Genomic DNA, 24,685 nt, shown 5'->3' with positions numbered 1-24,685 from the left:
TGAGGGGACGCAAAAATGGATCAGAACAATCGGCGTATAAACCGACCGTGCAAACAAATTCTCACCATGCTCACGACGCGAGGTCGACTTTTATAAGCAAATATGCTCATGCGCAGAACATTTCTTTTTTCCTCTGAACTTCCGCGTCTTGAAAATGTAAAGTTCCCCTATACTACAGTATTACATCCGCCAAGGAATGAGGTTATGCAAGTGTCGGCGTTAGTTTGCCTTTTTGCAAACTAACTCAAAACGTTGCATACGAATTTCAATGAAACTTGCAGGAGAAGTTGATAATAACACAAGGAACAGATCATAGATTTTGGTACTGATCCGTAGTATTTACGAATTTTTGAAGGATTTTTTTTTTTTTTTTTTTTGAGGGGGGATAGGGTCAAGTGAAATTGGGAGTTCAAGCTGCGTTTTAGCGATTTTCAGTATTTGCATATTTGTGGGCGGAAGGGAGCTGTTTGGCGGAGTCTGCGCTCTCCGAGTGCTTTTCTAGTTTACATACATTAAATAGAGACATGATACTCCATAAGGTATACGCAATGGTTCGTTTATCGCATAAAGTATATCTATAAATTGAGATACATTTTAATGTATAAAATCATTATATATATATATATATATATATATATATATATATGATGACATATTTTGATTGGGCATTTTCTACATATTGAAATATAACACGATGTCTCACAATATCCACTTTACTTGCAGCAAAGAGTGCCAGTGGGACCCACGCCTTTCCTGAGAATGTCATTGCGCCTGCGCAGTTCGAGTCTGCTCGACCCCATGGTGTTGTAAAGTGGGGCGCTGTTGCTTGGGTTTACTTATCTGTGGGCACTGTATATCCTGGCACGATGGATACTCACTGGAAGCAGAGTTGCTTTGTCCTTAATATTATGACTTCTGTCTTCATGATTAGCGCCTTTTTATCCTACTCATCGCACTTTAATAATCGGAGTAAACTGCCAGTACCAAAGTCAGAAATGTCGCTACTAAGAGCAGGAATGACAAACATGACGAGCGATCAGGATTCAGTAAGTCCATTCTCTTTTTAACTGAAACGTTATGACAACGGTGTAGTGTTGCCTATATGTACCATAGAATCACCTATAGGTAAGGAAAAATATTTTGGTGATATGTTTATAGGGATTGTGTGTGTCGTACCAAGTATAAATGAATCGGATAAAATAGTGCCAATTATGCGGATCATGTTATTTCATAAATCTTTAGAATTTATTGTGTGAATTTACAGATAAAGCATATAGACTATAAGGAGTTTCGTCTCTACCGACCAACGATTTTGGTGGACGCAAATTGTAATGGACAAAACATAGCGTTTGAGAATTTTATTTAGAAACATATTTATTGTGCAAGATGACGACCAGCGCGACAGCGGCATGTATACATGTATATAATGCTTTCTCTGTCTCATGTTTCCGTGTGTTTGTTTGTTTGTTTGTTTGTTTGTTTATAATTTCTCACATCCTAACCTAACAACGCTACCCAAAAGAGAACTGGAAGCAGTATAGAAAGCTATAGCTAGATATGTTATATTCGCACGAGCTATGTTCGTGAAAGGAATTATTCTTTGTTATTATCATTATTATCATTATCGTAATATTTATATTATATTGGATGACTATGAATGGGATACTATACAAATATTCGATGTTTATGAGTGCGACGGTTCCAAATATTACATGAGCGTGCAAGTTTAACCGTTCTATTATATTCAACGACGCGAAGCGGAGTTGAATAGAACGGTTAAACTTGTACCGAATGTAATATTCGGTACCGTCGCACGAATGATAAACATTGAATATTTGTTTTATACAACACATGATATCGAAATATTTAGGCATGGCCTACAGTTTGGACCAGGTTGTAGATCGAGAACTACGTATGCGAAAGCCTACGCCTAACGTTAGGCCAACTAGCGTACTGCCACTGGCTCGATCTCTGGTAGGCCCCCTAGGTCTTGAAAAAGGTCTAACTAAACCCTATATAGCTAGGTCTAGAGAGTTTGCTTACCTCTATTTAAAGCATACTGTATTTGATAACTTTCTTAGTATTTGCTGCTGCATTTCACTCATGATTAGCAATGCGCTGAGATCCTCATCAGAGACGAGAACAAAGCTCGGGTGAAAAGAGGTAGGTCTGCGTAGCCATGATAACGTAGTGGCATGGCCGTGCGACGTGCGTAGGTGACCGGTGGTGGTATGGTACACATAAACGGTTGTTGCGTGCTGGCGTAGCGCAAACCCTACGGGTGCGCGTATGCATCAATGCCAGCTAGCTGTACGATACACAAGTTCAGTGTGTCCTAGGGTCTATTGCACTGCCGGCTCTCTTGTACCGTTCAATAGTCGACTATTGCACTGCCATCGAGTGTGAGCGTTGGATAGCCGATTCCTCTGAATGTCATGTGACCAGCATTTATCCAATCAGATGGCAAGATTCCATACATGTGTTGTATAACAGGGAATATTGCACGAGTTAGGGCCAATATTGCACGAATCGAAGATGAGTGCAATATTGGCCCTAACGAGTGCAATATTCCCTGGTATTCCATGAATCAAGGCCATCCAATATAATTATTATCATCTATACAATCAAGTAGAGCAAGCATAAACTGCACAAAATTACCCGGCTTCTACTCGTCTTTGAAGTGACTCGGCAGTCACATCCCAGCGCTGAAAAGGGGAAGCCCCTAAAACTGCGTACATGAAACAAACAGCTAGCAAGATGCTTGCGCGCTTGTGAATTGTAACAAAAACGACGCGCACTAGTAACAAGCGTTTACGCATTCAGCAAGCGCTCGCGCAATAGACGAGACAGAATTGAATATGGTATGTTATAAAATGGGTTCAAGAATGTAGCCAATTGGAAGCGCTGAAATGAGTCACGTGTGCGTGCATTAATTTCTTCAGGTATGCACTCTAAGAAGAGTCTCTCTTCCACCTCCCTGGCCTGACGTACGTCACAATGTTTACACTGGCAGTGCGCACTCAATCAGTTGTTACAAGTGCGTCACGCGCTACTATACGCGCTGTCAATCCTGTAAACAACTTCTAGTTCGGGCCGCGGGCTGCCACAACAGCCGGCGGCCTTTCTTGTGCATAACAGTACGTGGCGTACGTATACTCTTACGCGTACGTACAGTACTTATGTGCGGGATTTCCGAGTGCGACGTGCGTAAATGTTTGGGACGAACACCTTCGGACATCTTGACTTTTGAGCGAGTGCTACATGTAGCTGACTGGTATTGACCCACAAAGGTACGTGAATAATGTTGTTAGTTTTCGACCCATTTTATAAAACAAATGATGCACAGGATTATTTCGTGGCGTTAGTGAAGGTGCGGCGAGCTCTCGAGTATTGACAACGGTTGCAAACATGCACTCGGCTGCGCCTCGTGCATGTCGCACCATTGTCAATACTCTCGAGCGCGCCGCACCTTCACTAACACACTCTATCCTGTGCATCATTTTGTATAATCTTGAACGGCAAGTAACAACGGTAGCCTATGGGGAATTAATACGTTGGCCTATGCGTTTCGTTCAATATGCTCTGATACTGAACAGTAAAAATTGGGCGGACTACAATACGCGTTCTTAATGCGCCGCAAAAACGTCCTATATATATGATAATAATCATTATTATCATCTATATAGGACGTTTTAGCGTTTCCTGCACAGGGGATTACTGTAAGAAAGACAGCAGCAAAAGAGCAAAGGAATGAAACGATTTCAAAGCACATTTAAATTGAAAGTGCTGCCCGACTGAGGGGCAAAATGATTATCTAAAATTTACAGAGTTTGGGAATGTATTCTACACAAGAAAAAGAAAAGGGTACTACAATACACACACACACACACACACACACACACACACATATATATATATATATATATATATATATAAGATGAAGAAGTAGAGTGGTAATGCATTTTGTCAGTCCAACAGTGCTATTCATTCAGACCAAATTTTCGAATAAATAGCACTGTTGGACTGTCAAAATGCATTACCACTCTACTTCTTCTTCATCTTTTATATACTGGTACCAACACGCGGACTACAATTATCATATATATGTGTGTGTGTGTGTGTGTGTGTGTGTAGAGGGGAGATCAGTGGAGAGAGACCCCCGAAGACATCTTTTTTTCGGGGGGCAGCAATTTGTGGACTCGCGCGATGCGTGGACTGTCGCGATCGAGAAGACTTCGCGCTACCGCCAATGAGGGCGTATGAGAGAGTGAGAAAAAAGAAAAGAGTCCCGTATCGGGACTACGCCGCCCTATCCATGAAGCAGGAGAGTATCTCGGTCTCTCTAGTTGAGCTTCAAGGCGGCCTTCCATGCCCTGATCTCCCCGCGGGGATGGGGGCTGAGAGGTAGCGTCGTCTTCCTGATCACTAGACATTGGAGTTTGAGATGTATAATCAGGGAGGTGTCTCACCTCCCTGGTATAATTCACTGCCGTCACACTTGAAAAAGATGCTTACTGCTCACTGACATGGGTATTTATAGCCAACTGGGACTGCCTGGAATTTTTACCTACTTTGAATTTCATTATGTGACTTCACTGCCTTAAACGCCTGGGAAATGCTAACCTCTGAAGACTTATACGAGTATTATACGTAAAAGAACTCAAATATAACCTTTGCACACATGGGCACAAATACACACCATTATACACTTCCAAAATTACACACGGACACACACAACTGACAAGGAACGATATCTTTAAGTTGACCTTATGTACACACTTCCTTCTCTCATTTGCTGTTGACCACTGTCATGATATCTATCGCGTCTAACTTAAGAATTTCGTATCCTGCTCCTTTCTGCTCCCCTGGTGTCATTTTATGTGAGCAGATACGTATGGCATATATTCATTTGTTGTTTTCAACTTGGTGTACAAAAACATCATTAATTATTATTTCAAAGGATTGGTTCCCACGATTTTTGGCAAAATCACCAGATTATACGTAAATCGAACATTCGACATACTTTTTTATTCTTAAAGAATGGATCCGTCAGAATGATTTGCAATCGGATTATGTCAGTAATTATTAATGTCAAATTTTTCTGTATGCCTGCATTTTTTTTTTCATGACTTTGATCGTGTGACTTGCCTGTGACGTGTGACGTTTCTCGTGTATTCTACCTTGATACTTCAGGCGTAGGCTATCACATACCATCAACATGCCAGTTGTTCATGTTTACGGGTGTGCGATATTGGTACGAAAAATACGACATAAAAACGGACGCACTTCGCAAGAAACAGGTCGTCTGTAAAGACCCTTCCGAGACCCTTCCTAATATATATATATATATATATATATATATATAATTATGATGGTATATTCATCTTCTTCATATTGAAATATAGCACGATGCCTCACAGTATCCCCTTTACTTGCAGCAAAGAGTGCCAGGAGGGCCTACGCCTTTCCTGATGATGTTACTGCGCCTGCACAATGTGTGTACAAGTGTAGATTGCAACGTCGTCAGCGTATATGTTGCAGACACCTGAATTAACACTCTAATTTGATATCATTGATAAAGAGCAAGAACGTACTGGTCCGAGAACCCCCACCTTGTGGTATTCCTATTGTTGCTTTTTTGTCGACTCTACTCGTATGGTTAATTTTGATTATATTTCAAAAGACGCAAACGTGCAATTTCATCCATTGTTGAGAAACAAAACCGTCTTTTTTTTTTTTAAATCTGCTCACGCCACTGAGTTCACACCGTGACGTCTTATCTTCGTGCTGATTTTCGCACAATATTTTATTATTTGACTTCACTGAAATTAGAATATTGGTTTTGATATAACAAAATATAGCCAATCACTGACCAACTTGATTATTGGGAGTCAACCGATGCTTGATGATTTTCTATCGATGATTGGTGATGTCGATAAATTGCTCAGATGTACATGCTTTATTACATGTTACACGGTATGCACATTTTTCTTAACCCGTATAGAGTTCTCCTGATCTTTTCTTTTTATTGCTGTTGTTACTCAACAAAGAATACGTCAAAGTCCCCCAAATCTCTACCCTTTCGAAGCCCTTGGGTTCATTTCGTGTCATTCTGTACATTCCAAGTCCACTGAGACGAGACTCTCCCCGCCGCACTTATTTCTTTTCAAAATACAAGGTACTCTGACAATGATATACTCTCACTATTCACCCTCTTGATCAATTATCCCACTTTCTTTTTCTCCTTTTCACAAAGGCCTACCTCATTCTGTGTATGTCGTTATAAATCAGCTGTTGATGTTTTTTTCAACACTTATTGGCGGGAGCTCTACCTACAACTGGGATTACACCCTCGTTACATACGAGAAATTTACCTGTACTGTAGTGTATCGTGTAAGATCATTGTCCATTATCAATGATTATGTGTATTTACAACATTTTGTTCTCTTCTTTTCTATGTATGTTGTGTTTTATAACGAACTGTAAGCCTACAGAGCCATGAGGGCCATTAGCCATGTTTTATATTATCTTGACTGTTCAATGCTCCTCTTATTTCTTTGTCTTTAACTACCCTATCTGTACCCCTGGTTTTGCTGATAGCCAACTAGCCCGAACATCTTGTTTGCATGCCTGTGAAAGGCACGTACCCTTCATTGTCGCACATGGCGCCTGCCTACCATCTCACTTTGCGCAAAATCCGGTGCGGTGTCTGTCGCGTCGACTTTCCTGTTATATGGTTTCTCCCTGTTAGCATCAATGGCGCGGTCAATACTTTGTCAGAGATTTTCTCATTCAAAATGGCTGAAGGGATAAATGTGCCTATTCATTCAGCATTGTATCATGATCACATAGATTGCTTCAAAGCAGAGTGTCTTTTGTATTCCATTCATATATGCAATACATAGACTGTCACAGTATACTGTAAAAGTGGAAATTTTCGCGGTGTTGTATTTTGTGCGCATTTTGCGCAACCAGAAGCTAGCGCAAAAATAAAAGCACACAAATGTTTTTGCATGCCATATGTTCCAGTAGTTGATGTCCTGATTTAAAAACACATGACATTAATTTGTCTTTGAATAGTTGTTTGTTTGTTTGTTGTTTTTTTTTTTTGATGTTTTTAATGATCATTTGGATATATGTATTCCTAAAAGAAAATATAAACGGGGGAATTATAAAACAACACCAAGGCTTCCTTGGATTACAAAGTCCATTTTGCGATCTATTAATAGAAAAAATAAATTGTTTTATTCATTTAAGATGAAAAGAACTGAGCAAGCACGTTTGAAATATACTTTGTATAAGAATACCCTCACAAAAATATTACGTATAGAAAAGAAAAAATATTATCATAAGTAATTGCAGAGATATAGATATGATATAAAAAGTACGTGGAATGTATTAAAACAAGCTATGAATATTTCTACAGAAATGTCTGGTATATCGAAAACTCGATTTGATGACAAGGTTATTGATATTTCTCTGGATATTGCGAATATTTTCAATAAATATTTTACAGCTATTGGAGAAGATATTGCTCAAGAAATTCCCAATACTGATAAACATTTTACTGATTTTTTGAATCAGCATAATACACATTCTATATTTTTTACTCCTACCACTAGGCATGAGGTTATTGATATTGTTTCTGGTTTGAAAAATAAAAAAAGTGCAGGTTATGATGATATAAGCAGTATGATTTTAAAAGGAGCTATATATTCTATTGTGGATCCTTTGGTGTATATTTTCAATTTGTCAATGTTAAATGGTCAGTTTCCGGAACAAATGAAAATAGCCAAAGTTATTCCTATATTTAAGAATGGAGATAACTTAGATATTAGTAATTACAGACCTATTTCTTTATTATCTTGTTTATCAAAAATCTTAGAGAAAATTATATATAAAAGAACAATGAATTTTTTGAAGACGCATTGTGTTCTAACAAACTCCCAGTTTGGTTTCCGAGAAAAGCATAGCACTTCTCATGCATTCTTGAATTTCATTGATAAAGTTGCACATGCTTTAGATGATCACTCTCATTTGATCGGTATCTTCCTGGACTTCTCCAAGGCCTTCGACACTATTAATCATAATATACTGCTTTATAAGTTGTCCCACTATGGTATACGTGGGAAGGCCTTGGAGTGGTTCAGGAGTTATCTAACTGATCGTAAACAATATGTTTCATAACTCTGATATGAGAGAATTAATTTGTGGCGTGCCACAAGGTAGTATATTGGGGCCGTTGTTGTTTATTGTTTATATTAATGATTTATGTGCTTCGTCCCAAGTGTTATCATTCATACTTTTCGCCGATGACTCAATGTCTTTTTTTCACATGAAGATCCAAATATTCTTGTGCACACAGTAAATTCGGAGTTACAAAATTTACGTGATTGGATACGAGCTAATAAGCTGTCCCTGAATATTAATAAAACCAAGTATATGTTTTTTAGCAACACTTTAGATAATTTGAATATGGATATTCATTTTGATGATACTGTTTTAGAAAGTGTTTCAAATACAAAATTTGTTGGAATTACAGTAGATAATAAACTTTCTTGGAAATTTCATATAGATTATGTTTGTAAAATTATTTCACGCAATATAGGCGTCATTAATAGGTTTAAATTGTTTCTTCCCCAACACTCATTATTCATACTGTATTCGTCTTTGATATTACCTTATTTAGATTACGGAATCTTAGCATGGGGAAACACGCATCAAACATTATTAGTTAGGGCTTTATTGTTACAAAAGAAGGCACTTCGAATCATTTGTAATGCCGCTCCTTGCTCTCATACGGCTTCTTTGTTTTTTAAAAATAAGATTTTGAAAATTAAAGATTTGTTCTTATTTTATTTAGGACAATTTATGTATAGTTATAATAACAACTGTCTTCCGCTTATATTTGATTCTATGTTTCCTCGTAACCTGACATATCATAGTTACCCAACAAGACAGTCTAATGAATTTCATTTGCCCCTGCTTAGAACTGTGTTAGTTCAGCAGACATTTATTTATACAGGTTATATAGGTCTGGAACTCCCTTAGTCCAGACATAAAAAATGCTCCTTCTTTGTATTCGTTTAAAAAAAAGATTGAGAATTATTCCTCCTAAAGTCTTATAATGTAACAGAAGGAAATTAAGTTTGTATGTTAATCTTTTTAGTAGGTTTTGTAAGCACCAGGATGCTATTGATATTTCGTAGGCATGTTAGGACGCGTCTTTTGCGGCATTCCACTATCACATCCCTTGATTATTTTATCGCATACTTGTATACTATTACACGTGCCTTCACAGAACAAAATCCTGATTAACATGTTCCGCTATCAGCAATTCCATACAATTGTCATATGTATATCATTTTCTCGTCGCTTTCAACGCTCTACACTTCTAATATGGCTAATAGTCTCTGTTGGTTTGATCTTGAATGTATTGATTGATCTAGGCTTTTTGTTTTTAGTTGTCTCGTCTCTTTACTTCTCTTTCTGTTTCCTCCCTTTCCCCTCTTCCACTTCTTTTTTTTTTTCATCCCGCACACTTGTAGTTAAGTTTTCACCTTTTTTTTTCTCCTGTGTGGTGCCCACATTGTACAAGCATAGTCTTTTGAGTGGGTACCTCCACTTTTTTTCGCAGAATGTATAAATATGTTTGTTTGAAAATGCCTCATTTTGCAATGACTACTGCTAAATGTTATTTTTTTTTTTTGCTCTCTATGTATCATTCCTTCAAACGCATGTCGAATTTATACTTTTTGTACATTCTGTTGAAAGAAGTGAAAATAAAACCTTTGAATTTGAATCATCGGAAAATAAATGAACATATTGGTTAAGGAAGTGTCGTTCTATCACACATATAAAAAAATGAATGCTGTATTTTCGTTTGTAAGAAAATTAATGTATTGTACCTGACTGGGTTCAAACTCTCTTTCACCTTCATAAAATGAACTGTTTACTTGAAATTTATTTAGACTTGCTGCAGCATAAACAAACTGGAAATAAATCAGCATTTAAAACGTGAGCTCTCCGAATGTGCACTCTCTATCTCGCTACATAGGCCTATCGCACTGTCATTCTCTGTTTCGTCAAAGTAAATAGCACCATGTGAGCAAACAAACATACAGCAAATGGCATCTTTGCATTGCAGACGGGAATCCATATCGAAAGTAACTCAAGTATATACAGGCTTACACTCTTTTGACAATTCTGTACATCGAATCCCAATGCTCATATCACAAGTCCAACTGATCAGGCCAATAATCCCCCGATTATATCAGAGCAATTTAAGATCGATTGAATATCATATCGACCAGACAAACATAAAGTCAACAACATCTGCATCACAGACCGGAATCCATGTCGAAAATAATTCAAGTCTATAGGCCTACACTCTTTGACAATTCTGCACATCAAATCACAATGCTCATTATCACAATTCCAACTGGTCAGGTCAATAATTTCAAAGTTTTATATCCGAGCAAAGATTGGATCAAGGTCAGGTTCGGATATTTACAACAGCTAGGTTGACTATGTTAATGCAGCTATTTTCTTAATGCATTGACTTATGTTTTCTCTCTCTCTCACACACACACACACACACAAATGTTTCAGCTTGTTAATTCATATAAAATATGGGCTAACACTGTAGGAATTCCAAACTTTTTTCACCATTTCATCATGCATTTCACACTAGTCACGTCAGGGCTGACCTCACTATATACGATCAATGGACTTTGATATAACTCAAATATAACCTTTGCACACATGGGCACAAATACCCACCATTATACACTTCCAAAATTACACACGGACACACACAACTGACAAGGAACGATATCTTTAAGTTGACCTTATGTACACACTTCCTTCTCTCATTTGCTGTTGACCACTGTCATGATAACTATCGCGTCTAACTTAAGAATTTCGTATCCTGCTCCTTTCTGCTCCCTTGGTGTCATTTTATGTGAGGAGATATGGCATATATTTATTTGTTGTTTTCAACTTGGTTTACAAAAATATCATTAATTATTATTTCAAAGGATAGGTTCCTACGATTTTTGGCAAAATCACCAGATTATACGTAAATCGAACATTCGACATACTTTTTTATTTTTAAAGAATGGATCCGTCAGAATGATTTGCAATCGGATTATGTCAGTAATTATTAACGTCAAATTTTCTGTATGCCTGCATTTTTTTTCTCATGACTTTGATCGTGTGACGTGCCTGTGACGTATGACGTTTCTCGTGTATTCTACCTTGATACTTCAGGCGTAGGCTATCACATACCATCAACATGCCAGTTGTTCATGTTTACGGGTGTGCGATATTGGTACGAAAAATACGACACAGAAACGGACGCACTTCGCAAGAAACAGGTCGTCTGTAAAGACCCTTCCGAGGAGCAATGCTTCAAACAGATATGCAACAAGGTGATGGAATTCTTCCAAAGATGTGGTCCGCATCCGTGTCGGATCCAGATCCGGCGACCTAGCATGAATGCCGATTCACAAAGGATTCATATAAAATATTGATCCACAGAATTCCCAATCCTCAGTTTCACCTCGTTTTCTGGGTTCGAAATTGCAAGGTGGGATAGGCGTCCCTTTCTCTGTCATATAGACAAAATACTCGTATTGATATCTGTGATAAAGACTTTAAGCTAAATTTCCGAAAAACGCAAATGTTTGGACAAGAATGAAAAGGGCTTTTCTATACTGCATTTTCCTTAAATCTTGATGAAAGCAGTCAAACCTCTAATTTCCGTTTGCCCTTTCTTCTGTCCTATACCTCAACGCAAGTCAATGATTACATGATAGAAGAATCAATGAAATAATTATAGTGTCTGATCATATCATCTTTTTTTCACTCACCTCGAAATATCGAAATGTACAGCTTTGTGTAATGAAATGATATCAGGAAAGCACAATACACTTTCGGATTCGAGTGTTTCTAACTTAATTGCAGCAATACACTGAAGTGAGCCTGCCCGCGTCACGCAATTGACACGCAATGCATTCCGGGAGAGTTCTTATTCGCTAATATACTGTAAAAGTGGATATTTTCGCGCGACTAATTTTTCTCGCTTTACCTGGTAAGAAGAGTTTCCACGTGTTTCTAATTCCGCGGAATCAAGACAGTTGGAACAGGAACATATGGCAAGCAAAAATATTCGCGTGCTTTTATTTTCGCGCTAGTATCTGGTTTCACGAAATGCGCGAAAATTTCCACTTTTACATTATACAGATTTGATCAAGAACTTGGACGCTCCAATTGCGGTACTCGTGTCAGAAATTTGTGCGTTTACGCCAACGATTTCGGGCCAACTTTCCTGGCAGTGATGCCATGCGGTGGTAATATACGAGAATTTTGTTTACTCGCATATTTACTTAGTCCATCGATGATGGATCGAATGATCATCACTCTTATTATCTCGAGTTACAGTTTGTATTTTCCTGCGATTTTCACTGCAAGTCATGCACCTGCGCCCTCAGTAAATTGTGTTTTACACTTAAGTGTATTACATGAAGAGAGGTGCGTGGGACATTGATTTAGTAATACAGTTTTTATGATGTAATGGTGTCGAGTTTGGAACATGCTTGCAAATGCGACTTACACACAGTAACTGTTGATCAACGAAATTTCCCGCAAAGAAGAACACGAAACCTAACCGACTTTAAAAAAAAAATGATAATAGTGATTCCTTGAAATTATGATATACTTTTGGAATGTTTTTTTGATGTGAGTATTAAATTCAGACGGACGAAAATCAAGACAGCTAAATTTTCATTTCATTTCAATTTTTATTTTATTTTATTCTTTCTTTCTTTTCGGCAAAATGAATCAGAAGATATAACATAGGCATGTATTCGACTTTACATGGTGAATACGAAATTATACATGCATACCAGCAAAATACAAAGTTATGTCTGGAGAAAAAACAAGGAAAAGTAGAAATTACGCGGTGCATAATATATTTCCCGCCGGAACGAGTTCGAGCAGGGGACTATGAAACGGGCTCCGTACGTGTGTGTGTCCGTGTGTCCGTGTGTCCGTGTGTGCGTCCGTGTGTGATCAAAATGTTCAATTTGCTACTTCTCTGTCATTTATGAGCCGATTTTTTACTGTTTGCTTTATATGAGAGCACTACATGGGAGCTTTGAAACTTCTACACAGAATTTCAGTTGTGACCTTTGACCTTGACCTTTGACCTATATTGTACATTTTGCTACAAAATGCTACTCCTTCGCCATTTCTAACCCGATTTCGATTCCGTTTACTTTATGTGATGGCACTAGGTGAGGGCTTCAAAACTTCTACACAGAATTTTGACCTTTGACTTCTTTGACCTTTGACCTTGATTTTTTTACCTGTAAATACATTTTGCTACAAAATGCTACTCCTTCGCCATTTCTAACCCGATTTCGATTCCGTTTGCTTTATGTGATGGCACTAGGTGAGGGCTTCAAAACTTCTACACAGAATTTTGACCGTTGACTTCTTTGACCTTTGACCTTGATTTTTGACCTATATTGTACATTAGCTACAAAATACTACTCCTTCGCCATTTCTAACCCGATTTCGATTCCGTTTGCTTTATGTGATGGCACTAGGTGAGGGCTTCAAAACTTCTACACAGAATTTTGACCGTTGACTTCTTTGACCTTTGACCTTGATTTTTGACCTATATTGTACATTATTGTACATATTGTACAAGGAAAAGTAGAAATTACGCGGTGCGTAATATATGTCCCCGCCGGAAGTAGCATTTTGTAGCAAAATGTACAATACAGGTCAAAAATCAAGGTCAAAGAACAAAGAAGTCAAAGGTCAAAATTCTGTGTACAAGTTTTGAAGCCCTCACCTAGTGCCATCACATAAAGCAAACGGAATCAAAATCGGGTTAGAAATAGCGAAGGAGTAGCATTTTGTAGAAAATGTACAATACAGGTCAAAAATCAAGGTCAAAGGTCAAAGAAGTCAAAGGTCAAAATTCTGTGTACAAGTTTTGAAGCCCTCACCTAGTGCCATCACATAAAGCAAACGGAATCGAAATCGGGTTAGAAATGGCGAAGGAGTAGCATTTTGTAGCCATGCAATATACAATATAGGTAAAAAATCAAGGTCAAAGGTCAAAGAAGTCAAAGGTCAAAATTCTGTGTAGAAGTTTTGAAACCCTCACCTTGTGCCATCACATAAAGCAAACGGAATCGAAATCGGGTTAGAAATGGCGAAGGAGTAGCATTTTGTAGCAAAACGTACAATATAGGTCAAAAATCAAGGTCAAAGGTCAAAGAAATCAAAGGTCAAAATTCTGTGAAGAAGTTTTGAAGCCCTCACCTAGTGCCATCATATAAAGCAAATAGAATCGAAATCGGGTTAGAAATGGCGAAGGAGTAGCATTTTGTAGCTATAATGTACAATATAGTTCAAAAATCAAGGTCAAAGACCAAAGAAGTCAACGGTCAAAATTCTGTGTAGAAGTTTTGAAGCCCTCACCTAGTGCCATCACATAAAGCAAACGGAATCGAAATCGGGTTAGAAATGGCGAAGGAGTAGCATTTTGTAGCTAATGTACAATATAGGTCAAAAATCAAGGTCAAAGGTCAAAGAAGTCAACGGTCAAAATTCTGTGTAGAAGTTTTGAAGCCCTCACCTAGTGCCATCACATAAAGCAAACGGAATCGAAATCGGGTTAGAAATGGCAGAGGAGTAGCATTTTGTAGCAAGATGTACAATACAGGTAAAAAATTCAAGGTCAAAGGTCAAAGAAGTCAAAGGTCAAAATTCTGTGTAGAAGTTTTGAAGCCCTCACCTAGTGCCATCACATAAAGTAAACGGAATCGAAATCGGGTTAGAAATGGCGAAGGAGTAGCATTTTGTAGCAAAATGTACAATATAGGTCAAAGGTCAAGGTCAAAGGTCACAACTGAAATTCTGTGTAGAAGTTTCAAAGCTCCCATGTAGTGCTCTCATATAAAGCAAACAGAATCAAAATCGGCTCATAAATGACAGAGAAGTAGCAAATTGAACATTTTGATCACACACGGACGCACACACGGACACACGGACGGACACACGGACACACACGCGTACGGAGCCCGTTTCATAGTCCCCTGCTCGAACTCGTTCGGCGGGGACAAAACAGAAGAAAGAATTGAGAGGTCCACTGAAAAGCATGCTTGTAAATTGTGAACCACTCAAAGGATTCTTGTGAACATATTTGTTTGCAAAGACAGGACAGAACAAGACAGGAGAAACACAACGACATTACATGACTTTACAGAAAGGTATACCAATGACAGTAATAAAGCACAAAAGAATAATGGAAAGAAAGGAAAGAAAGAAAAAAGGAAATGAAAGGAAAAGCCAACACGCTGAACATCGGGATCGGAAGAGGGAATTGAGGTGCTTCAGAGCTCGAGCAGCTGAGAGCAAAGTTTGTACAAATAAGATAATGTAAAAAAAAAAATACACAATGATGAATTCAATGATTGACGATGAACCCTTAGGTTGTAGAGACCAGCTATGTAATGAATAGTATATATTATCTTAGTATGAATTCAACCAAAAAAAAAATGTTTCAACTTACGCTTAAACGAATTCAAAAATAAATTTTTTATATCACAGCTTGAAGAATTCCAGAATCTAGGGCCAGTGTACATAAATGTATTTTGAGCCAATAAAGTTCTCAGAAGGGGTAAATGAAACTCATTAGATCGCCTGGTGGGATAATTATGAAAAGATTGATTTCGTGGAAACATTGCATTGAAAATGCTGGGAAGTGCACTTGTGTTATAATTAAACATAAACTGACCCAGCTGAAAGAAAAACAAATCTTTAATTTTTAGAATCTTATATTCAACAAAATGGATCTGCATGAGAACGTGGAGAAACGCCACAAATAATACGAAGTGCCTTTTTTGTGATAACAATAGTTTATCTAATAAAGTTTGATGGGCACTACCCCATGCTAAAAGTCCATAATTAAGATAAGGTAATATTAATGAAAAATACAACGTCAACAAAAAAGACAACGGGATGTGAGATTTAAGTCTATTAATAATACCAATATTACGCGAAATTATTTCACTATATTAATAATATGAGGCTTCCACGAAAGTTAATCGTCCACTGTGATACCGAAAAACTTTATGTGAGATACACGTTCTAAATGAACGTCATAAACTTCTATAGACTTAATAAATAACATATACTTAGTTTTCTGAAGATTTAGTGATATTCATTGGCTCTTATCCATTGAGTTACTTTTTTTTATTCAGAATTGACAGTATGGACAAGAGTAATTGGATTTTGGTGGGAGAAGAAAATATTTGAATCATGGGCAAAAAGTATAAAAGAAAGTATGTCGGATGATCTGCAAAAATCATTAATGTAAATGATGAAAAGTAAAGGTCCTAATATACTACCCTGACGGACGCCACATTCAATGACTTCAAGACTAGAGCTGTGCTCGTTCAAAGATACATATTGTTTTCGGTTTTGCAGGCAACTCGTGAACCACTCCACGGCCTTCCCTCGTATACCATAATGAGACAATAAGAAGTAAAATTTCGTGACTGATTGTATCGAAGGCCTTGGAGAAGTCCAGGAAGATACCAACAAGATGAGAATGGTTATCTATATGTGCGGCGTTATCAATAAACTTCAAAAGAGCATGAATGGTGCTGTGTTTCTGACGAAACCCAAGTTGGGAATTCGTAAAAGCACTATAATAATTAAGAAATTTAATCGTTCTTCTGAATATCAATTTTTCTAAAACTTTAGATATAAAGTATAAATAGGGATGAAAGTAAAGAAATAGGTCTGTAATATTTCTTACATCAAAACTGCCTCCTTTTTTAAATAAAGGAAAAACCTTAGCAATTTTCATACAATCAGGAAAAACACCATGTAATATGGATTTATTAAAAATATGAGAAAGTGGATCAGCAATATGCTCCCTTTATAATGAAATTACTTACATCATTATAACCGGCACTCCGTTTATTATTCATTACAGTAACAATGTCTATCATTTCATATTTCGTAGTTGGAGCAAAGAAAATGAACTGGGATTGGATTGACCTAAACATTTTGCAAAATGCGTATCAGACTGTGGTACTGTATTGCCATCATGGCATCATGATGCGCATGACTTGCCCCACGTAAGTATAAAGCCCTAGGGGTCTAGGGCAATTACCCCCTGGGCAATTACCCCGGACAATTCCCCTGGCCCTATACATACGCTATATCCTAATCCTAATCCTGGACCTACTAACCCTAACTCAAACTCCTAACCTTAATCCTAACCCTAACCCTAATCTTTACTCTAACCTTACCACTAACCAGTATTTAGCCGGGGGTAATTGCCCTCTGTGATTGGGGTAATTGGCCGGATACGTATAGCCCTATAGGCCTACATTTTTAAATCATTTTTGATGTATTTTGGTCCCGCATTTGGACCTGCGTGCGTTTACATCAAAAGTGGGCTAGCCATGGGACAAATATTTCACCCAAATTGTGTACCTGAGCCCATATCATAAAATATGTTAGAATAGCAAATCGTGCTGGAATGGCAAATTTCCATAGCAACAGCCAATCCAGAAGCTAGATTCTTGTCATTATTGACAACTGCCATTCAAGAGTTGCTGTCATGAACTTGTTTATGAATTGGGCCCAGATTGGTGAATTTCAATTCTGAAAATGCAAAATCTCCCTTATGAGGAAAGGATACATTCTCCCCTGTTAGGTCTAGGCCTATACCTCCATACACTAAACACTCCTTGTAATAAATTTCCGAATATCTAAGTAAAAATAGTACACCAGATCTGTTGTTTCAATTCCAACTAAGTCAAAAGTTCCCTCATGTGGGAGGGGGATATCCTCTTACTATTATTGTTTAACCAGTACCCCTACTCGCTTCCCAACCGTAGATCTATAGCACACCTTTGAATGTTTCTACAGATAAATGGCGCTATATATATAAATGCTGTTTCGTCATCATCATCATCATCATCATCATCACCTTTTTGATTGACTGAGTTGGCTCAGTCGGTAGCGCGTCTGCCTCACGATTCTAAGGGCCCGGGTTCGAACCCGAGTCTGGCCCGTGACTGAGCAATGTTGTGTATAAGCATACCGTCCCCTCTGGCAAGAGGCAAAACACTCTGTCCCTCGGATAGGACCCGTGTATGAGAGAGTAACAACTCATGCACGTAAAAGACCCCGCTTCATTTATTCATTGCAAAGAGCAAGGTGTTTAACCCGGTGAAGTGGTCCCACGTACCTCACATCCAACTGGACCCCATGGAAGACTAGCTTAACGTAGCTGAATATGGGCTATCCAGCCATCTTCTCAGATGGAAATGAACAAACAAACAAAGAATTTCCCAAATATTTCATCAAAATGTGCATACGAGATATGTTTATTTCATTTCTAAAAATGCAAAAGCTCCGTTCGAGTGGGATGGAGATACCCATCAACCCCGCACACGTAGTCCACAGTGATGACGCACACGCGGAACAAGAGCCGAGATACCGCCACTTAATCGATGACATTTCTCTAAATATTAATTTTTCTTACTTTTTTATATAGGAAAAAAAAAATCGCTTATATGCAGTGTTTACCAAATTGCTTATAATTTCTGGTCTGAAAATGTAAAATCTAGGTTTTAGACCATTCATTCCAAAACAACTGCTCGTGCAAAACTTGTGGATCAGCTGTCAGTGAATATAGATAATAATCATATTTCTAGAGTTGCCTTCTAAGATCTTCGGAAGGCGTTATTTTGATACTGTAGACCTACTTTTACATTAATTAAAGTGATGGTGTGGCAAGACGACTGTTGATTGGTTCAAATCATATTTAAGTGATAGACAGCAAGTGACCCAATTCAAAGGAGCCAAGTCCCATCCATCAACTATCAAATTAGGTGTACCACAAGGGTCAATAAATTCTCAGTCCCCTTTTATTTGCAATTTATGTCAACAGTCTACCTGAGTGTACTCAAGAAGGTGTCATTTTATTATTTACAGATATGTACGCTGACGATAAGACCCTCACTGTCAAGTGTCAGTGCTAATGATGCAGCAGACTAGAAGAAAAAATGCTTGCCCGTAAAGGTGTGACGGGTCTTGAGCATGCTCAAACTTGCTTCAGGTTAGTCGCGGGGGTTGCCCGCAGAGGTCCACGCAGAACATCAGAAGGGCCGGAGGGCACGTCGCAGGCAACTCCCACGCAACTTGCCCGTAACTAGAACGTGAGTATAACGTAAGTAGCACACGACCAGCAGGTGAGACGCACGCGAAACTCGCCCAAATCCTTGTCCGCCCACAGAAAATTAGCTTGCGTGCTGGAAAATCCATACACGCAACAAGCCCGCGTAACTTGCCCGGAAAGGTGTGACAGGACGTGAAAGGATGGCCAATATTTTAGGCAGATTCGAAGCAGATTGTGATATCAGCACAAACGGAATTTATACATTAAGAAAAAATCATGATGGAAAAAAAAAATGAGAGAGAGCAAGACCTGGAAATGTTCAAAGCAAGAGCGCTGAACATTTACTTCCTGTAATGACTGTGTGTATTGAAGTCAAGTGACTGAATTTAATCAAAGAGAAGTGAATGAGCAGTTCTCACCGATAGGAATCACACCAATCAGACTTCACACTTGTTCTTATTGTCACAACACTATAGACAGCAAGCAGAGCGTTTCTTTACCCCTATATAGTCTCGGTCTTTCGTGTTCAAATAAGGTTCTTTACAGCTAGTATACTCCTGCTAACATTTTAAAGCTCATATAAGCAGATATCGATTAAAGTACCACCCCCCCCCCTCTAAAAAAAATGTGAGGAAATATAAATAGGAGTGTACATGACTGTAAAGTAGTAGTAATAGTAATGATAACTGACATAAAAACCGTAGGAGTTTTAAGGTAATGATAATATGTGCCTCTGAATTTGATTGCTCTGAAAAAGAAAACTGATACTTGAATGAATCTTGTAAAAGGGAATTAATCTTTTGAAAGGGAAAATTTTGACTAATTAGACTATCAATAAATTATAGTCATTCTTCAAGGAGCGCTATCAATGATTATTTTGTTTATACCTTTCCAACTTTTAGCACGCTATAAATTGACTGTGGTACTATTCAATTTAAACAACATTCTGCTATTAGTGTTTGAGTCCCAGGTGAAAGGGAGGTGAGGTTCGTTTTTTCGTTTTTCCAAAACACACCACTGTGTCTTCCCCTTAACCCATACAGTCAAACCTGTCTATAGCGGCCATCTAAGGGTGAAAAAAGGAGGCCGTTATAGACAGGTGGCTATACAGACAGGTTCGTTATGATGCTTTTTTTTTTTCTCTCTGAGGAGATTGCTTTTGCTTTTAATGGTCGTATACAGCAGGTGGTCGCTGAGACAGATTTGACCGTATTAGAAGTTCCTTTCATCCGAACATGACGTTGTTTCGAAGATTCTTTAATAACTCCGAATGTTAGTCTCGAAGTGAACATGAAAAGGATGTGCGTTCTAACGAACTATCGGAAATACGAACCTTACATTGTTTTCGGATTAATCGACCTTGAGAATAAGGGCCCCCTTTTAGGCATTTTCGGTGGGTTTTTTTTTTTAAATCTTTGAAATAACGAACCTTATTTTATGATCGGATTAGCGAGCCTTCGGAATAACTAATCTTCGGAATAACTTTAACCAAAAGGGTATACACCGTCCCACACCGTTCCACGTTCAATCCATTTCCAAATAAAAAATGAAGAAAAACAAAACAAAAATCATGTGCAAGACCACGTTGGCAGAAGTAATGGGGTATATTTTATATCCTGTTTGCAATCAAATAAATGGCACTATACAGTATCTTTAGTATGTTTGTTTTTTCAGACACTTATCAAAGTGTGTGAATGTGCAAAGAGCGCAAAGAGCGGATGTGGCACATTATAAGTCACACATTATTATTTTTGTATGTATCATCAATGTAGATAAGGCCTTCGATTGTTACAACTCATAAAGGCAATCAATGTCTTGCCAACTAAAGAGAGAGAGAGAGATAGAGCTGGATCATGCTCTTTATACACATAGCTATCTAGATTTCATTTGTCTCCTTATATTCACATTGTTACGAGGCTAAAATACATGCATCCATATTATCATAATCTCGAATCAAGGCAAACGGACTTGTTACGACCAAAATCACTCTGAGAATGATCACACAAAAGAAACAATCAACTAATGTTCAGGCGGTTTATTAACAGTGATATCGTGGGTACAGACTCGTAATCGGTTTTCACATCAGTACAATAATGATCAATAAAACAAGTATAAATCAGTAGTGGAATCACTTACACGTAGCTGATATCAGGTAATCCTTTAATTGAAAAGGTCCAAATGCAATGTTCGATGCACAAATGAATAATCCTTGACGTGCCGATGAATGATTCCTCCGACGTAACTCCAGAGGCACAGGTTGCATTAATCCACAGTATAAATCCGGGGTAAAATCCACGATGTAGGTCCACGGTATAATGTTCACAGCGAAACGTGTAGAATCCAAATGTTATGACGACCACGTCCAGTTGATGCGTTGAATGATGATTCACTTCATAATGTCCAGCAAGGAATCCAGCCCGTCACAGCTTTGCCGTAATAATATCCGTTGACACTAAAATATGGAGTCTCTCTCCAATGTAGGCAAATTAATTCTCTGCAGGCAAAATGTCTCCCAGGCCTTATCTCCACAAACACAGTTTGTATAGCAGGTCAGCAGGTAACACAGGACTGACTATAACAAGTCGCTTCAGAGCCAGAAGTGACGTAACTCTCAGAGCAGAGGTGTTGGGTACTCTGCCTACTGCAGAATTTCTCCAGCTTATATACTATCCATTCACCCCTTTCTAGTACATTCTGTCATTTTCTCCAACCTGGGGCCACATACCTGAACATACTAGCAAGTCCAAATTCCAGGAATCCTGGATGACTCACTGTCTAACTATGTGCATAACATAATTGCCAAAATTAACTACCAATCACATTGGGCTACAGGGACAGTGCCTCACTCATCCAAATATGTACGCACTTCCCAGAATATTCTGGAATGGGTGAAATCATTCTAGATTGAGTGAGCTATAATGTATTTCCTGTCGGATAACTACTTGTGTGTACATTTGTGACACCATCCCCCATGGGAAAAAGAAAGCCTTGCCGTAGCAAGGGTTTCTTTTACCTTCACAATTTTTCATTGTTATTTACAACGAATGTGAGGTAAAATCCAAGTCAAGCAACAATAATCACATACTATCACATGCCTTTTGAATAGCTGCATTAATTCCATGTTCTCTTTTCATGGATACCATTTACATTGATATTGCTTGGATTCTTGAAGCTTATACAATCATGTCAAACTGTTTTGCATACATTAATGGACATGCTAAACACATACACTGTAAAAGTGATATGCCAGTGAAAACTTTTCACCCTTAACTTCTACTGTGCTATCCATTATCTATGTCACACCAACTGACTTTCGGTCATAGCACTCTTTCAACATATTGACATGACACATTCTCTGTTCTTTCCATCTGCCTGGTGTGCTGATCACATACATTTGTAGTTCACATCAGTGAATTTCTTTTTGACACAGTATGGGCCACTGAACTTGGCTTTCAGTGGTTCACCTTGTATGGGCAGCAGTACAAGAACTTTGTCACCTGGTTTGAAGGTTCGGGCTTTGGCATTTTTGTCTGCCTTTCTCTTCATAGAGTCTTGTGACACTTTCAAGTGTTCCCTAGCTACCTCACAAGCCTTTGAAAGCCTTTCACGAAACTTTGACACATAGTCAAGTAGGTGGACCTCATCATCCTCAGTCATGAATTTCTCTTTGATGAGCTTCAATGGGCCCCTAACTTCATGACCGTACACCAACTCAAATGGGCTGAAACCCGTCGACTCATTTGGGGAGTCCCTCGTTGCGAACAGCAGGAAAGGGATGCCCTTATCCCAATCCTCGGGATACTCCTCACAGAATGCCCTAATCATTGTCTTTAGGGTCTGGTGGTAGCGCTCCAACGCACCTTGGGATTGGGGATGATAAGCTGACGACTTCAGCTGCTTCACACCCAAACGATACATCACCTCTTGAAATATGCCTGACATAAAATTTGACCCTTGGTCAGACTGCACTTCCTTGGGCAACCCATACCTAGTGAAAAACTGCACTAGAGCATCTACCACAGTCTTGGCAGTGATATTTCGTAATGGGATAGCCTCTGGGAACCGTGTAGACATATCCATGATTGTCAAGAGGTACTTATGACCCGACCTAGTCCTAGGCAAAGGTCCAACACAGTCAACTAGAACCCGACTGAATGGTTCTTCAAACACAGGTATCGGAATCAATGGCGCCGGCTTCACTGAATGCTGTGGTTTACCAGTCACCTGACATGTGTGACAAGTCTTGCAAAACTCAGCCACATCCACATTCAACCCTGGCCAATAGAAATGCCTCATGATCCGATCCTTTTGTCTTTCTGACGCCTAAATGGCCGCCAACTGGTAACTCGTGAGCAATCCTCAAGATCTCACTGCGGCAACTGGGAGAGACAACAACTTGACGGACCACTGTCCAATCCTCATCAGCTGGCCTATGGGGAGGTCTCCACTTCCTCATCAAAATGCCATCTTTGACATAATAGCACTCAGGGACCTTTTCAGCCTCAGCCTCAGAACACGCCGTCTGAGACAAGCCTTTCAACTCAGAGTCTGCCTGCTGTGCTTCAACCAAGGAAGACTTGCTAAACAGCCCATCATTGTTAGCCTCGGAGCCTAATACAGCAACCCCATCATTCAAATCCTTGAAAAAGGTTTCTGCCAACCAAACACCGGAATTCTCCTCCACATCAACAGAATCCGCATCATCTTGAACAGCTCTACGAGCCTGAGACCTAGTCACAACACAATCTGGGAAAATCCCAGGAAACTCCTCCTGCAACTGCTCAGTTTCAGCAACCACCACTGGTTTATCCGAAACAACTGGACACGCAACCACCTTGTCCCCAGCCAAGTCATTCCCCAACAGGAAGTCAATGCCTACCATGGGCAACTCAGGAACAACTCCAACAGTCACAGGACCAGAAACTAGGTCACACTTCAAATCCACTCTATACAGCGGAACTGACATATAACTGCCATCAACAGTCTGAATCAAGACTTTTGCATTTACTGCACTATCTGGTGGAAAAGTCATACCACCATCCACCATCAACGACTGAGAGGCCCCCGTATCCCGCAGGATGACTACTGGCTTACCTGCCTCACCAGAAGTACATGGGGTCACCTCACCATCAAACAAAAAGCTACGATAGCTCTCATCCACCTGCTTAGTCCTATCTTTGAATTTGGGAGATCGATTTTCAATGGCCTGTGCTTCACTGAACGGGACACTATTTTCGGGTAGGACACTTTTTGACATGACAAATCCCATGTCCTTCTTTGTTTTGTTTTGCAACTTCCAACACTGTGACTTCACATGCCCTGTCTTATTACAGTGAAAACATTTGATGACATTTGCACTTGTACTGGACCCTTTGTCAGATTGAGGCTTTGGTGCCGACAACATTCCTGAACCAGCATTCTGTTGGTTGCTCGACTGATTTTTGTCTCTCTTATTTCCAGAGA

The 24,685-nt window shown here is 38.9% G+C and overlaps 1 protein-coding gene across 1 annotated transcript in view; it reads left to right on the top strand.

The window, feature by feature from the left end:
• Positions 1–866: 866 nt before the first annotated feature.
• Positions 867–24,685, top strand: part of LOC140233063 (NXPE family member 3-like) — a 71,774-nt gene continuing 47,955 nt past the window's right edge. The window contains exon 1 of the mRNA XM_072313182.1: positions 867–1,046. Coding sequence (XP_072169283.1) covers positions 867–1,046 — 180 coding nt within the window. The remainder of the gene's footprint in view (positions 1,047–24,685) is intronic.

This window comes from Diadema setosum, chromosome 9 (genome assembly GCF_964275005.1).
Source record: "Diadema setosum chromosome 9, eeDiaSeto1, whole genome shotgun sequence".
Taxonomy (NCBI): domain Eukaryota; kingdom Metazoa; phylum Echinodermata; class Echinoidea; order Diadematoida; family Diadematidae; genus Diadema; species Diadema setosum.
Note: the sequence above shows the minus strand (reverse complement) of the source record. Positions and strands in the feature narration are given on the sequence as shown.